General features: G+C 35.7%; 2 protein-coding genes across 2 annotated transcripts; one reads left to right on the top strand and one right to left on the bottom strand.

Annotated features, from left to right (window-relative positions):
• Positions 1–3,535: 3,535 nt before the first annotated feature.
• LOC145233850 (DNA-directed RNA polymerase III subunit RPC4-like) lies at positions 3,536–8,698 on the top strand. The gene is made up of 11 exons (XM_080098629.1): positions 3,536–3,740; positions 3,944–4,068; positions 4,291–4,340; positions 5,257–5,362; positions 5,750–5,877; positions 6,253–6,322; positions 6,467–6,566; positions 7,447–7,495; positions 7,850–7,988; positions 8,082–8,228; positions 8,294–8,698. Exons 1-11 carry the CDS (start codon positions 3,668–3,670, stop codon positions 8,417–8,419), a joined length of 1,113 nt encoding a protein of 370 aa, XP_079954755.1. The 5' UTR covers positions 3,536–3,667; the 3' UTR covers positions 8,420–8,698.
• Positions 8,699–12,334: 3,636 nt separating this feature from the next.
• On the bottom strand, positions 12,335–15,571 carry LOC145234488 (atlastin-1-like). The gene is made up of 11 exons (XM_080099215.1): positions 15,544–15,571; positions 15,233–15,426; positions 14,641–14,796; positions 14,530–14,574; positions 14,243–14,471; positions 13,818–14,005; positions 13,698–13,766; positions 13,440–13,634; positions 12,970–13,146; positions 12,440–12,511; positions 12,335–12,373 (listed from the first exon to the last, which is right to left on the bottom strand). The coding sequence occupies exons 1-11, from the start codon at positions 15,569–15,571 to the stop codon at positions 12,335–12,337; spliced, it is 1,392 nt and encodes a 463-aa protein (XP_079955341.1).
• Between the last annotated feature and the right edge of the window lie 258 nt (positions 15,572–15,829).

The following is a 15,829-nucleotide window of genomic DNA, read 5'->3' as shown; positions in this document are numbered from 1 at the left end:
AGAGGAATAGTCGACAGATTGCTGTTTGGTTTTGAACGATTTTTACTCTTTTAAGTATTTTTCTGGTCGAGTGCTTAATTTTAATTTAACCAAACTAAAGATTTTTTATGTCATGTACGTAATGTAAGGCGCGAGAATTTAACAGTTTCAACCAAACATTTTCTCCTAACTATACTAATGTGAACATCTTGACAGCTTGTTCGTGCTATGAATAAGTAACACTACATTTACAGCAGAAAATGTATTAGTTTTTAAACAGACGAATCCCAGCTCGTCGGTGGTTGTGGTTATAAGACTTTATCATTTAAACATTTTAGCAACTAAAACAAGTTGAATGCTTGGGATCTTAAATGGCAATTTAAATCTTTCTATATTTTACCATCAAGGCCAATGTTTGTTATCTTTATAGCACTTAACAATATGTCAAATCACAAAGCACATTTTCCCACACTGGCTTGTCGACATTTGATGCTGTAAAATCGCTTATGAGAGCAGCGATAGATCGCGGTAGGAAGCGATCTTGTTCTTCAAGCCGGAATTGGATTAAACAACCGCGATTTACGTGTCAATGGGAAACCGCACGCAGCACTTGCTGACTGGTGGGACTTTGAATATCGAAGGGCTTCACTGACCTAATAACATAAAGATCAGTTAATCGAGTTAACCGTAAAATTGTAATCTTTAGAAATCAGGGGTCCTTGTGAGACTTCTAGTTGACGTCTGTTGTGACGTCATAGTGGTTTAAAGTTGTAACTGTGTCATATGACGTCATATTTATAGTAACAGTAGATTTTGTGTTCATCGAGTTTTTAACCAATTTTAATAATAAATAATCTTAATATATTTTTTTCTCGGTTTCAAATACTAAGTTACTTGTCGACGAAAACTAAAAGCATTGCATAGTTATTAGTTACGATGCTGCCCCAATGGTCCCATTTAATTTAACTTAGTGGTGTCGGATTGACCTGCAACAGCATTTGTTTAAAACAGCTTACGTATGAATCACTTTCGGTCGCTTATAAGTCGTATTGATTTTCAGCAAAGTGAAAAGTAATCGCCACCACCGAAAAATGCTTGCCTTAAACCCTTAGCTTTTACACTTGCTCGGTTTAAGTTAAGTGCAATTTAATCAACTAAAAAATCGTCCCACCCTAGTCAAGATCTTGATTGTTTGTTGTTTACTGCTGTTGTCAGGAACTTTTGCACTGATATAGTTAGTGTCGTATGCACTGTTACAAGTCATCTGACTGTTTTGTTTTTAAATAAACGCCATGGCAACAACCTACAATGACATTTCGAGCATAACTGTTTGCAAAATTTATGCTTTGAGTCGGCCCGTGTGGATTTTGTTACGTATAAAGTTGCGGTGAAACAAAATTTTATGGACACGGTACACAATTACGGTTTTAACAACTAGCTTCTATCACATGTACGTTCGAATTGTAACACAGCCCTTTATTTTTATTAAATCGGCGTCATAAGTTGTAATAAATTTAGATGTAACCAAAACTCGCTTTAATTTAAGTTTGGTCTGCAAAAATACATTTAGGGTCGTACCGCAATAATGCTGATACAAGCAAAATTAATTTCAATAAAAACGCGATCTATGTGGGTCGGTCCATCTGTCAAGCAGTCAAACCTTGTATTCAAGTTTTTCAGCACAAGGTTATTGGTCGGATTATCCTATAACGTGCAGGCATCGGAACAAATTTAAAGGGATTTGACGGAGAGCGATCAACGTCTTGTGTGTTTGCCAACTCACGCATTTAAATAGATCATTCCACTTTGATTACTTGCAACTGTTGCTGGAATGCATAACTTTAAAGTCAGGATTGTGACACTTTAATGTTAACGAATAAATAGCTTTAACTAAAAATCACGTTTATAGAGATTTTGTTTCGTGTTAACATTACTAATTTAAGCACATGTCATAAAAGATTTATTTAAGTTACGTTGGTTTGGCTTTTTAACTATCCTTACGTCTCAGCCCATTTGTGCACATTTTTTAAAAACTAAAAACGTTTTTTGCTGTAAAACAAAATTTGTTGTGTTGAATGATAGGTTTGATTCCCCTGCTTGATTTTTTTGTATTTCGGTACTTCTGGTGCTTAGTAAAACCGCTTCCATGCTTCGGTTGTCAGTTTAAGCCATAGGTAATTGACTTAGGGCAGGTGCAACAGTCGGCGAACGATCTTTTTGACTGCAAAAAATCGAAACATGTTCGCAGTCATTATAACTCGTCATGTCCCACATTACAATGTGACCTTGTGTGCGTTTGTTTGTATGGAAGCAACCTGCTGTGAACGCTCGAGCTATTTTCAGCCGTCTCTCAATTGATTTATTCTGGCCCGAAGTTAATCTCTGTCATTGGAAATGTTCAACAATGAGGACACCTGCCTGGCAATTGTGCAATGCCCGACCCACGTCAAGTTTAATGACGTCATGTACCCCTGACTTTTGGTGCGCCGCCTGGCGGGAGTTCCGGTGTAATTGTGCCCCCTCAAAGATTTTTTTCCGCTAATTAAATGTATTTCCGCAACAATTCTCAGTGAACATCAGATCATTATTGATTGTCAACGTGTGGTAGACGTCAAGCAAGATTTAAATAGTATTGTTCTGTTCTGACAATCCCACAATAAAAAAATCAAAACCAAGCCTATTTCTCCCAAATAAACAAAAGAACACCAACGTCAACGAACAAGAAAAAACGGTACTAAACATGCTTGCCTTCTTTCGACAGGTAGGGGGGGGGGGGGGGGGGGGGATAACCGGCTTTTTGGTACTTCCGCTTGTCCAAGATGTAAACAATCTTACGACCATTCTTTGTCTGTGGTCGTTTTTTTCACGTTTTGCATTTTTTATTCCCAAATTTACAAAGTAACGTCAAATGCTTGGATATTACATAAATTACTAATTACAAGTAACGAAATTATATTTCATCATTGAAATTCTGATACGCATAAATGAGTTTGTAGTGCGCGCGACTGATCGAAACAGAGAGAAAGTAATTGATGTTAATTAATGTTCGCTAATGAGTCTCAAGGTTATGACCGCGTCACTACAAATTAATCAGGTACCACCGTCCTTAATCTCTCAAGCTGGTGTCTTGCACTTCGGTTCGTTCGTTCATTACTTCTCGACAAAAAATGAAGAAAACGAAAAAAAACCTCAAATATACCAGTGCGGATTTATATATATATATATATCCATCCCGAAAAAACGCGTTAAATCGTACACATGCGCACAATTCCCACACAAAGCAACGTCCAATCACAGCACGGGACGAAACATACGGTTAAAGCACGTAAACACCACATCACATAGTCGCTTCTACATCCTAATTAACTGTGACAGGAAATATTACAAAGTTCGAACATAATTTGTCCATAAAGTAGGATTTAGTTGCTTGCACAAATTATATCTTTCTCGCAAGCTTTGGGCTAGCGAGTCAAAAAACTTTTTTGGTAAACAAATATTGAAAGTTTGCCCAAATTATCATTGCAATTGCTGCAAGAGAATTGTGCAACCAATTTTCTCAGCAAACATAGAAATGTAAGAAATTAGGTACAGCACCTACAGGGGAAGTACCTATTTTCGTCTCGGCGTGGTTTGTTAACTTATATTTGCTGTCATGTTTTGGTATTACACGAGCTACTAAACCATTATCATGAGCGATAATCCAACTCCTACGATAAAAAAGGAACCAGGGACCGTAATTAAACAAGAACCGGGTACTTCTGGTGAGTACAAATACTCACAAACTTACTGTAAAATCAGTAAGGTTTTTGAAAAATATCGCTAGCTGTATTTTTAGTTTATAATGCAACCTTTTGTATAACATTGCATAGTGTTGCGTACTTTTGCTGTTGCTAAGTTTTTGTACAGCCTGTTTGAAAAGCACGTATTTTGTTTGTACTATTAATGACGATCGCACTTTTCTTAGATCAAGCTTTTTTAACACGGCCTGGTCGGTCGAAATCTGCTTCCAAAAAAACATCAGAATCAACACCCAATCGTTTGCCATCATTGAGAGGTCCTAGAGATTTAACTCTTGGTGGGATTAAAAAGGTAATAAATTATCACCTGAAGATTTTTAGCAGATTGATATTCAGGATATTAGGTGCATTTCCGATTGTTGTCCGAAGTTGTAAAACAAATTTTAACAAGGTTTTGTTTGTAACTTTGTTAATAATTGCAAATTTGATTTTAAAAAGTGCTATGTAGCTAAAATATATCATTTAATATTTCAAGTAAAGTTGAAATAAAGTTTTACATGTTTATTGGTTGCAGAAAACATTTTCACCCAACATTCCCATTAGAAAAGATCGGACAAAATTGGAGTAAGTAACAAATAGTTAATTTCACAGTATCAATTCTCACATATATATGTGAAGTACAAGTAGAGGAGTGTTTACTAGAGATGTACCGAATATCCGGTTTGCCGAATTTATTCGGCTGATTTGGGCATTGTTGCAAAGATTCAGTTTTGGCCGAATAATTTTTTATGATTCACCTGAAACTCTATTTTTTATGAATTCATATTTAAAGCGAGTCTCAGGCACCACCTAATCTTACAATTACACCATAATAAAAATGCATCAATTATGAAACAATATCATTTTTTCCCACTGTAGACAAAAATTCAGTAATTCATTGGCAGGTTAGCAATCATGTTTGAGGCAACGCTAAACCCCACATAACTAATGTGAGGATGAAACACAACTATTCTGCACTGTTTGCCTGGTAGACAAACTGGTGCTTTTATATTTAATGTGTAGCGCATGACTCCCTGTGTAAATATTTGGTTTCAGCTGAACTGAAATTTAGCTGATTCAGTACACACGTAGGGTTTGCAACCGGTGGTACTAAATACTGTATATACTGTATGGTATATCGCTTGGAATATTCCATGTGAGAGCAACAAGTGTAAATTCAACCAGATTTCAGAACTACTTCAATTACAAACCCTCACCCAACCCAAATAGCTCTAACTGTCAACGCTTTTAAAAGTTTACAAAATTATAATTTCACAAAAGCATATTCAAGTCCTTTGCTACTTACTACCATGTGATAATGTGCGGTAACATGTGGTATTTAGTACCACCGGTTTACAACCAGGAAATGTTGCTAGAAAATAATCTTATGAAAAAAACTTTCCCAACTTGACTACTCTAAAAACCAGAATGGTTATGTCTTAGCCACAAACTTGCTCTTTGTCATGCATAACAATGTGGTATTATTCAACTTGATTGGCAGAGTAAAACAAGAAGTAAAACCGGCAACAGATGGACGACAACGAAGGCCAGAAAGGTCAAACACTCCCAGACAACGGGGAAGGGGGAGAGGGTTTAGAAACAAAGAGGTATTAGCTAAACCATGGAACCCAGCTTTTTTTTAAAAACTATATCAATTCAATGGTATGTATCGAGAAATGAAGTAAAATTGGATAAAATTATGGCCAGATTTAATGAAAACATTTTATCAATGAATAAATCAAATAAAACAAAAATTACTGTTGCCACCAGTATAGCATCAATAACTTAAGCACAATGAGCTACATCATAGAAAAATAGCACCAATACTATGTGCTGGACTGGTTTTATTATCAGAACATTTCCTAGTGAGATATCTGTTACTGTTTAAAAATTGTCATCACTTTTTTAAAATTGGCAAAGTGGTTGTTTACTGTGGAGAAATCTGCGCACATCTTTCCACTGTTGTGTACTGCAAATAGCTGTTTTATTGACAGATAATCCAATCACACTCAATTTTTGAAGCTGGCCCGGCAGGTGAAGCAAATAGAAAAGGCCGAGATGCACAAAGTCACAGTGAACCAGCATCAAATCAAATGCAAAAACCAACAATAAAAAAGGAGAGGTAAGAGTCTGGTTCCATCATATGCCCAAAAAGCTGTTTTTTAGTTCTGGCTTATTATGTTAGTAATGAATATGCTTAATGAAAATAGGTGTGCTTTTTCATTCAAGTTCGTATGTATTACTTTGTGAACGAAAATATAAAACAATTCTTGTGCTGTAGTGTCACAAGTAACAGGCCAACACACATTTTTTAGATAAAAAAATGATGTTGAATTGAGTTTAGTTTACTTGGTAAAATGACACATAGCAAACTTGTTGCTAAACAATAATATGTTTTAACTTTGTATGCTTAAAAAGAAAAAAAAAACACTATGGTGTTGGTTAAAATAAGCTATTGTGCTTTTACCATATTTTTGTGTCATTTCATTTATTATAGTTTCGATCCAGCATTGGAAAAAGCAGAGTCCGAGGAAGTAATGAAACGATTAGAGGAGGGCAATCTGTCGGTAATTGTTTCATAAGGAATATTCTCTAGCATAACCTGGACTGTTTGTAAAACAAATTTGTAAAAAAATTGTAAAATGTTTGTTTAAAGACTGCTAGTGATGTAATTACTCCCTTATAACATGTGATGTTTTAAATGTTTTTAGTTGATTGCTGATTTACAAAATGACGAAAAGTTAAAACCAACCACTTTGCCAATGCAAGGTACACAAACACAAAACTTCACCAAAGTTAAAACTGAACCAGGTATTTTACTTTGCTAATTGTTAATGCAATAATAAAGTTTTTTACCACCGGGCTGCCTGTTATGTAGTTTGTTGGATCATTATTTTCAACCTATGACAGGGGTGCACAACCGTTTTGCCATGACAGTCGCATTGCAGATCCTTATTTCCCTAACGGCCACCAATTGTTTGCTTGTTTCAAAATAACTGATGTTTACATCAAAAAAACATTATATAGACATACCATTTAATGGCAGCTAAAAACCCAGACCCCTATTTCTAAAAACCCTATTTCTAACTTGATGTACAGATTGAGCTAAGCAGTCTGGCTATCAAGCTTAACTGTAAATGACATCATAATCTATACATTATTTTCACACAACATGTGTACAAAAAGTCTGACACATGTGGCTGCTAGGCTGGTAATACCCTTTTCAATCCCACAAAATGTGTTTGAAGCAGTTTGAAAATTAAAATAGTTAGCAAAAGTCTTTTTTTACATCACAGATGCCAGAATAAATATTTTAATAAATGTGTTCACGATCACAGAAACTCGTCGCTGCAGCCGTAGGGTTTGCACCTCTGACCTATAGGTTCCTGTGGTTTGTAGCAATGTCACCTAAAATTACCTGTTTCTTAAAAATTACAAGACATAAGATTAGAACACACAACATTGTCAACACATAGCAACAGCACTAGCCACTCGGCTTTCTTGGGCACACCAGCAAAACATATTCTCCAAGCCATTTGTTGATTGAGACTTACATAAATGTGTTGTTAAAAGTAGCCATTTACAATAAAAATTTTACTATGTGTTGGATAGGGTTAGCATTTGTCGAAACTTGGCTTTAAGTGTGATTGTTTTATGAAACAAGAACCTGAAATGTGTTCTTGTTACGCAGGAATAATTGGAGATATGAAACATCCTTCAAATTGTGCATCCATATTCAGGTACGATCAAATCTATTGTGTTGTAAAGGGTGTTCATCCATATTCAGTAATACCACACCACTTTTTAGTGAATCTCAAGGAGAAAATGTAAATGTTGGTCATAGTGTTTTTTCAAAGATTGTACATGCATTTATGGCAACTACCGTAATGACAACTTTATTAGCACTTCTACCACTGGTAATATGCAATATTTTGGAATGTCTAAAAAAAGTAACATTTTTTTACTGTTTGTCTGTTTTGGATATTAAACTATCTGCATACATTAAAAAAAATACACCACAGGCTAGATTTTTTAGCCTATGCCTTGTCATATGGTAGTAAATGAAGTGTTTTATATTAATTAACATGTTACAGTGGTGGATATCAATATGACAAACTTGTTGTGTTTCAACTTCCTGATGTTTTGCCTGGAATTGTTCCATCTAGAGAAGATGAAAAAATTCATGTTAAACAGGAACCTGGGACTCAGAAGAAAGACGACAATAAAACAAAAGTCTGTTCTATAATATCTCAAAGACAAACTGAATAAAAATTTGGAATGGGCTGAGTTTAATGTGCTTTACTCATTTTGAACCAATTCTTTCAGGACAAAGAAGAGGAAAAATGTGACCTTGCAAGTTTATCGGAGGGTAAAATTGGAAAAATCCAGGTTTTAAAGTCAGGAAAATGTCGACTCATAGTGGGAAATGTTGTTCTCAACCTCAAAACAGGAGTGTCCTCGTGCTTTTCAGAGGTGAATTTCACTGATTTAGACTCATGTAAAAGTCAAGTCATGATATATGTGCTTTTTCTTTACAGGAACTGATATCTGTCAAACTTCCTCCTGAAGACAGTCCCAGTGACATTAAAGGACATGTCAGCGTTTTAGGAAGTGTGGATCACAAATTAATATGCTGCCCAGATATTGAATCACTTTTAAAATGACTAAAATCAGCTCCTGGGTTGCAAAAAAAGCAAAAGGCAGGGATGTTTTGACTAGAGATTTGTATTTGTGCGGAGGAAAAAATCTCAATCATCTCAATACTGCAGGGGTGTCCAAACTTTTCAATGGGCGTCAATATTTACCAGACAAAGACGTTTTTTAGAATATGAACACAAATTTACGGGATTTATGGAACATGTGGGATTTTGTTGCGTTGCCACCTTTCATTTTACCAGTTTATTGATACACATCTTTTACCGGTAAATAAAGTTCAATGGAAAGCTTTTGCGTGGAGAGGCAAGTCGCCAAAACCCAAAAACCTAATCCAAACCTACGCAACAGAATTTGTAAAAACAGCCGCGGGCCACGTAAAATGCCGCCGGGGCCGCACTTTGGGTACCCCTGGCTTACTGGGTGCAATAGAATGTATGGTGTGAGGTTTTTTTTCACCAAAATGTCAAATGTGCAAGGTGGTGTTATCTGAATATTATGATAACAGATATTGGATGAGGAAGCTTGAATGGTGTTGTAAAGCCATCTGGATATTTTTTGTCAGGACAACAGACACCAGTTCACGATTAATTTTGGTTTCGTGGGTTACAAAACTCACCAGACATTAACTTTGATGGTTTTGCATTTTCTTCCTAAAACAATAAGTGATTCCTCCACATATAGCTTCACAATTTCCGGCTTGGTGAATATTTTAGCGCAATTGTGCTGCTACGATTTTGCCCGGCGAAAAAAACTCAACTCAATTGAAGAGTATGTCATCACCTATCAATCAAAATTAACCTAAAGTCATTTTAATACAGACCCTAATCAGGATGCTAAAGTTTCATTTGATTCACCTCAATTTGTTGTCTTCCAAACGTGGGATTTTAATGCTAAAAAATGTTTGCTATACGATTTTACAAAACAAGTAACGTGTGCTAAAACGATAATAAAAGTTAAGTTGGTTAATTGCATTTATCTGTGGAATAATATAAACTGACAACAAATGTACGTTAAATTTCTGAATCTGCACATTGATCATCAAAATGTGATAAAGCCAAACTACTACATGTACACTGCGAAAAACCTGCGACCTCCCAGTTATTTTTACGCTTTTTTTTGCTGTACTGCGAGGTTTTAGCCGATTGTACCGGCTTGCGTTTGCTTGGCCTCGCATGCCCAGGAACCTCGGTACCAGTGGCTTCACGCTCAATGCCAATTTCATTCAGTATGTTTTCGTTGCGAGGGAGATAGAACAGCTTGGTTAAGGTGGAATTGAAAGCCGGCATTTGCTTGTGCTAAATCGCTTTGTGCAACTTCATTGAAAATCCATGTAAGCAGACGAAATATGTCGTCTTTTTTTGCCAATTTTTCCTTCGCGAAAATAGCGATTTTAACCATCATTATTCAATGCAGATTTTGGATCATATTGCCCCCCCCCATAGTGATATATCTTGCCATTTTAAATAAAGTTTCCTTTTTTGGTCCAGTGTTTCCGAATTGTTTTAATTTTTACAAATCAGTACAATTGCAACTTTCTAGCAACTGTGGTCCCTGTTTGCAATATCCGAGAAGCTAAATGTGTAACTTATATTAAAAAAACCAATGATTGAAGTCACAAACATTTTTTCTATTCCCTACATCAAGTGCAGGTTTTCAGTTAGCGTAGTTACTTAGCTAATCAAACCGTTGTTGACCCCAAAATTACGCCATCGGGATTGTTAGAAAGTCGCAAACAGCTGCCTGTTTTGTAACTGATGATGAAATAAAGAGCCATGTCAAATATAGGACATATAGCAAACTGCTGCCTGTAAACATTTACCTATTATAAGTAAAGTACTAAGGCTTTGGTTTGCCGAGTTTATCGGTCAAATAAGTCAGAGCTTCCCAACCGGTGGGCCGCGGCCCACTGGTGGTCCGCGGCGTACTTTCTGCTGGGCCGTGAAGCTTTTCAAACTATTACCATACCAATATAGAAGTTAAAAAAAGTTTTGTTATATAATTTTGCGAAAAAAGGTTAAATTTACTTTCAAATTTAACCTTTTTTCGCAAAATTATAATATTACTAACTATGAAAGCCGCATAATAGTTCACTTTAAACATCTTGAAGCTGTAACTGTCTTTGTTAGCTTTATTTGGTCTTTGCGTAGCTACAAAATGAATAGTTTATTTTTCCCAGAAAGTAGTAGTGATCTCATAAATCATATCAAATCAGCAAGCTCAGGCTTCACATTAACAGAAGTATTGCTTGTGCGGTTATTATTTTTTTGTTAATTTTAGTTCTTTTCCATTGTGGTTTTGTTGAAATATTAAACGGTGGTCCGCAAAAAATTTTTTTTTTAAATGGGCCGCGAGCTGGAAAAGGTTGGGAAGCACTGAAATAAGTGATTTTATAACGATTTCTGACGAACAAAACATTAAAGTGCAACACGTCGTTTTTGCGTAATTATTATTTTTTTCACGGGGTTTGAACCCAGGACATTCCCGGGGACGAATCCCGATCAAGTTTTTTTGTGTCTGCATAGGGGTCAGGCGCGCCAGACCGTTCGGCCAAGTTAAAAATATGCCTCTTTTCTCTAACCGCGCTACCTAGCGGTAACCATACTTTACAAGTTTTACCCGCCATATGTGTCTCTTAATGAACAATAAACCTAATAGAATACCTAACTGTTTTTTGCTAAAACAACAGATAATGTATTTTTGGTATCTTGGACTTTTGTGGTTTTAAGTCAACATTTTTGAAACCAGACCCACAAATTTGAAGAAAATAAAATTAGCATGATTTCACAAACACAAAACTGTTAATTTGTTTACACATTTAATGTGCACTGTTAGAGCAATGGTTGCGCTTGCATACCGTCCAGAAATGTTTGAAGCCGCTTTGTCAACCAATACCTGTGGTAGTATATCTGAATTAAAAGCCGCGGGATCTTCTTATTGCTGTTTTTTTGTGTGTTTTGTCGCTTTATAAGAATTTTGTCCCGCAAGTTATGTCATTATCGTGATGAAGGCGTCCTGTATAGGACGTCGAAACGTCGATTGTTTACAATAAAAACTGCTGGATGAGCAATAATTGGTTATAGTATATCTGAATGTTGCCAAGAAACGGTTGCCTAACGTTTTTTATGCTTTTATTTACTTTTAAGATTTTACAAATGATTGGCAAAAATGTGTGTATCCATACAAGTTCTACGTGCTGTCAAGTGTTAGGCTAATCTGTACAAACAACAACAAAAAATGGTTATGTGCACCTTACAAAAACTATCTTGTTGAGAATGCGACTGAATTAACACCTACTGCTCTGTAATTTGTAGTCCCGTTGTCGTAAACAGAAAACCAGGTTTCGAAAGATTTTCATTCTTGCATCTGACCCAGTCACTATTTCGTTGTTGGCTAAAAATGTTCCACTATCTTTCGAAAATGCCCAAAAACTCACTTTTACGGAAAAATATATCTTAGTTTGCCTAGTTTTAAGTGCCAACGAAAGCTTGTTTTATAGAATACTTTGTTGTTGTTAAGAATGCTTGTGACGTAGCAGCTATGTATGGATACGAAACGCTTACGGCATCGTGAAGACAGTATCGGGAAATATATCTGATTGCAAGGACTTGGATTATTTGGCGAAGGTAACATCGCCGACCGAAATTTCTAGACCCAATTCTTGGTCAGTCAGAACAAGTCGGTGACAATTACGTTCCCAGCAGTTAGCAGACATCTTGCAAAAAGTTGCACCAGTGCATATTACTTGTTTTTAAATCAAATAAAGCTGTTTAACTTAAATAACCGCTTATAATTTATTGCGGCGGTTAACCCGGTGTCATTGCATACCCCGTTTCTCAATTTAAGCTGTTTACAAAAAGTCCTAAAAATCCAACTTTTGCTTTCAGAAAAAAATGCAAGTTTTTTTTTCCTAATTTTTGTTCTATTTACAAAACAATACAAATAAGCTTTCGACCACGTAACAGCTGAAAAACCACAAACACGTTTAAATATGGTGCTAACATATGCTCGAGCTCAAATCTTTTACTAACTTGATGCATTTCTTTGCATATTTGCCACAACACCGCATTTTGGGCTTTCTTCTCCTTTTGATTAAGGGTTTCCTTAAAACGTAAACAAAAACTGTCACGCGCAAATTATAACAAGATACCAATGTTTGTTTTTTTAGCAACAGAAAAAAAACAAATTAGCCAATGTTGCGTGTATACCAAGTATGTGACCCTATTTTTATAAAATACAATTATACCTAAAATCGGGGACCTTTTAGTTAAAGAAGTCAATAAAGTCAGATATATTTAAATGTATTTTAGTAAGAGTCATGTACTCACTTAGAATACAACACAGTGTAATTGTTAAAATCCAATTTATTATTTGTTTTAAGAACATGTTTTCCTTAAAATCCAACACATTAAAATATATTACTAATACTGTCAAAAATAAAATTAAGATTTCTCAGAGAACCAGACGATTTCACAAAAAGAGCAACATCTGGGTTGCTAGTCAAAGGTTCCCAACCCCTGCAGTATACTCCATACAGTCTCTTCTTGTTTAACAGACTGACCTGTTTTAAATCTTTTTTGATGTCGTCTATGTTTGTTTTGTTTTTAAGCACATTGGCGAGTGTTTTCATGTATTCATCTCGAATGTCAGCATCAAGTGGATTTTTCTCAGTTTTTTGTTGAAACATATTTAAAGCTTCCTCTTTGTGAATATCAGTAACGTCTGTATCCACGTTTCTCTGTAGCAAATATTACATTTCCATTTACCAAGAAAATAGACATGTAACAAGCAAATGAGAATTTCGGAGCACTGTGTAATGTATAACCCGTTCTTGTGGAACATAACAGCTTAGGTACACCTATAACGTGCCACGCTTTACTGTCTTTAGACAAATATTTATGCCATCATATCTGAATACTGTCCACACAGGTCTCCATCATTTGTCCATAAAGTTCTTCTATTCCAGCCTGAAATTTGGTCACTATAAACGTTAAAACAACAATACTGTTAATATTTTAGTTGTGGCTATACCTGCAAGTAGTCGTTATAGCAATATAACATGAAATCACGGTCAATCAAAGACTTTAATAGATTGTCATGGTGTTTCTGGATTTCCTTGGGATTTCCGTCCTTTTTCTTGCTTTCAAAAGTCTGCATTGCCTTTTCAACAGCTTTGTCATGAACATCTTTGAGCTCACGTTTGGATTTATACTGTTTCTTTTCTTCCTGTAAACGTAAAAACAAAGTTTCTTAAAACAGTGTCGCAGGCAGGTTCCGTGCAGCACTGACCTCAATAAAGTCAAAAAACTCTTCCTCGCAGCAAATTGTAATTTGTCTCAGGTAAGCTTGCACGTAAGCCTAAAACGTTTAAAAATACTTAAATCGAAAAATAATTTTGACGTGTTTTACGTGATTTTCAACCTTGTGCATGTCGTTTTCATTCAACTGATGTTTTTGCAAAAGGTCTGCGATTTCGTAAGTCAAACCAGCAATGGTTACCCCTTCCACTGGTGTATCTCCTATTTTTTTCACTACTGGGTTGGAAAACATCTTCTCAAGCACCTTGTCACCAGCTTCCAGAAAATCCTCGTCGATGTCTGACTCAACGAAACAGGAAAATTACGTTTAGCATTTTATCGCTCCTATTTGTTTTGATTTTAATGTTTCAGCTGTATGATGATTGCTGTAAATCGACTGTTTTTTGTCAAGCCGATAATTAGCTGTTGACACAATGAAATGCTTTGATATTTTGTATTCTCCTTCATCTATTTTGTGTTTTTGATTGCGTAAATATTTTTAGCGGAATTGCCAAAACATAAATTTTCTTTACATACCACCAATGGTTGTTGTAGATTCACCGGATTTGCGTTGGGTAAGTTTTTTTCCAGGATGTGGCATCAGAACGCAATCAACTACCTCAAATGATTCTTTGATTTTGCGATGTAGAGCAAAGACCGTGGGTGACGTTGCGCCTTGTCTCAAGTTTGTCAGATATTCCTTTCCACCATCATGGCCGAATTCGTAGTCCATATTCTGCCAGTCCCGGATAAGGAATAGAAGTGACTGAATAATAGAGCAGATCATCAAAGCATTATTTTATTTGAAAAAAAAATCTTTGTACCTGGCATGATTTGTCGGTGACTTGTTCGGAAAAATCACAAAACATCTGCACAGATTAAAAATAAAAACGGTTTGACTATTAAACTTGTTTCGTCGATTTATTTTAGACTACCTTAAACTTTTCCAAGTGTGCTGTGTTAATATAACCGCTCAAGTTGTAAATTTGGTACGAACTCAGATAAGTGCTCAAAGTAAAAAGTTGCATATCAATAGACTCACAACCATCTTGATCAAACAGTCCCTGAGTGTCCATAAGGAAAACTGCAACCTGCATTAAATTGTTGTTTAAGTTGAATTATTTACAAGTGTACAAACTTAACACATCATATACTTTTCGAGCAGCTATTTCCAACCAAAAAGTTTTACTCCAAACAACAATCCCTTTAGTGTGCGCTTTCGATCCATGTTTCCACTTAAATCCTTTGCTCAAATCAGAGGCAGTGTTTTTTCTCCAATCCGTTTTACACACCTAATTTTCAATAGACACATTTCCCTTATGTTGTGATGTTTAGGTCGTTTTACTTTTTTTCGCTCTTTTGCTTGTGTCGCACAGTTTTTTTTTTAAATTAAATATATTGTGGGTCATGTTAAATGAATTTAATATAGAGCCGTTAAAGTCTGACATTCAACAGGGCCAACGGATTAAGTATATTTTTTAGAAAATTGATTATACCCCAAGCGTAAGTTTATTTGTCACGACAAACCTGATTTTTGGACTTGTACTCTAGATACTGAACCATAAGCGACATGAAAAATGATTTTCCTTTTCTCAATGCACCAACAATGGAGTAAATGCAGATTTGAGCATTTTTTACTTCGTCATTGTTAAACAGTTGATTAATGACGTCTTCGTTAAAGACAATTTTCTTTTCATTATCGACAGAAGCTATCTGCAGCTCTGAAAACCGCTTGAACAGTTAATTGGAAGAATTGGCAAAACAAACAAGGTCAATGTACTAAAAGGGAAACAGGCTTATTCCATTTGATTATAATTTTCGCCAGCTAAATACCTTACCTTTACTCGTTTCGTCTTGTCCTGACATCATGCAAACAGTAACAGAACAATTGTAGCAAAGTTTGTTATTTAAGAAAAATCTGCAATAAATCAATGTTTAATGTTTAGAGTAGATAACTAAAACATTTGTCCTATCCTTTCGTTCTCGTTGTGAACTAGTCTAAATCTTCTTTTTTATTTTTGCTTTTCGCAAGTATATTTCTACAGACAGTGTAATGACTACGTTCAAAGTCACACCAAGCTTGCAATCGGACATTCACTGCATGGTCTGAGCATTCAATGCGTT

The sequence above is a fragment of the Phallusia mammillata genome, chromosome 6, assembly GCF_965637545.1.
Source record: "Phallusia mammillata chromosome 6, kaPhaMamm4.hap1.1, whole genome shotgun sequence".
In the NCBI taxonomy this organism is placed as follows: Eukaryota; Metazoa; Chordata; class Ascidiacea; order Phlebobranchia; family Ascidiidae; genus Phallusia; species Phallusia mammillata.
The sequence above is the reverse complement of the archived record's forward strand: the minus strand, read 5'-3'. Positions and strand labels throughout refer to the sequence as shown.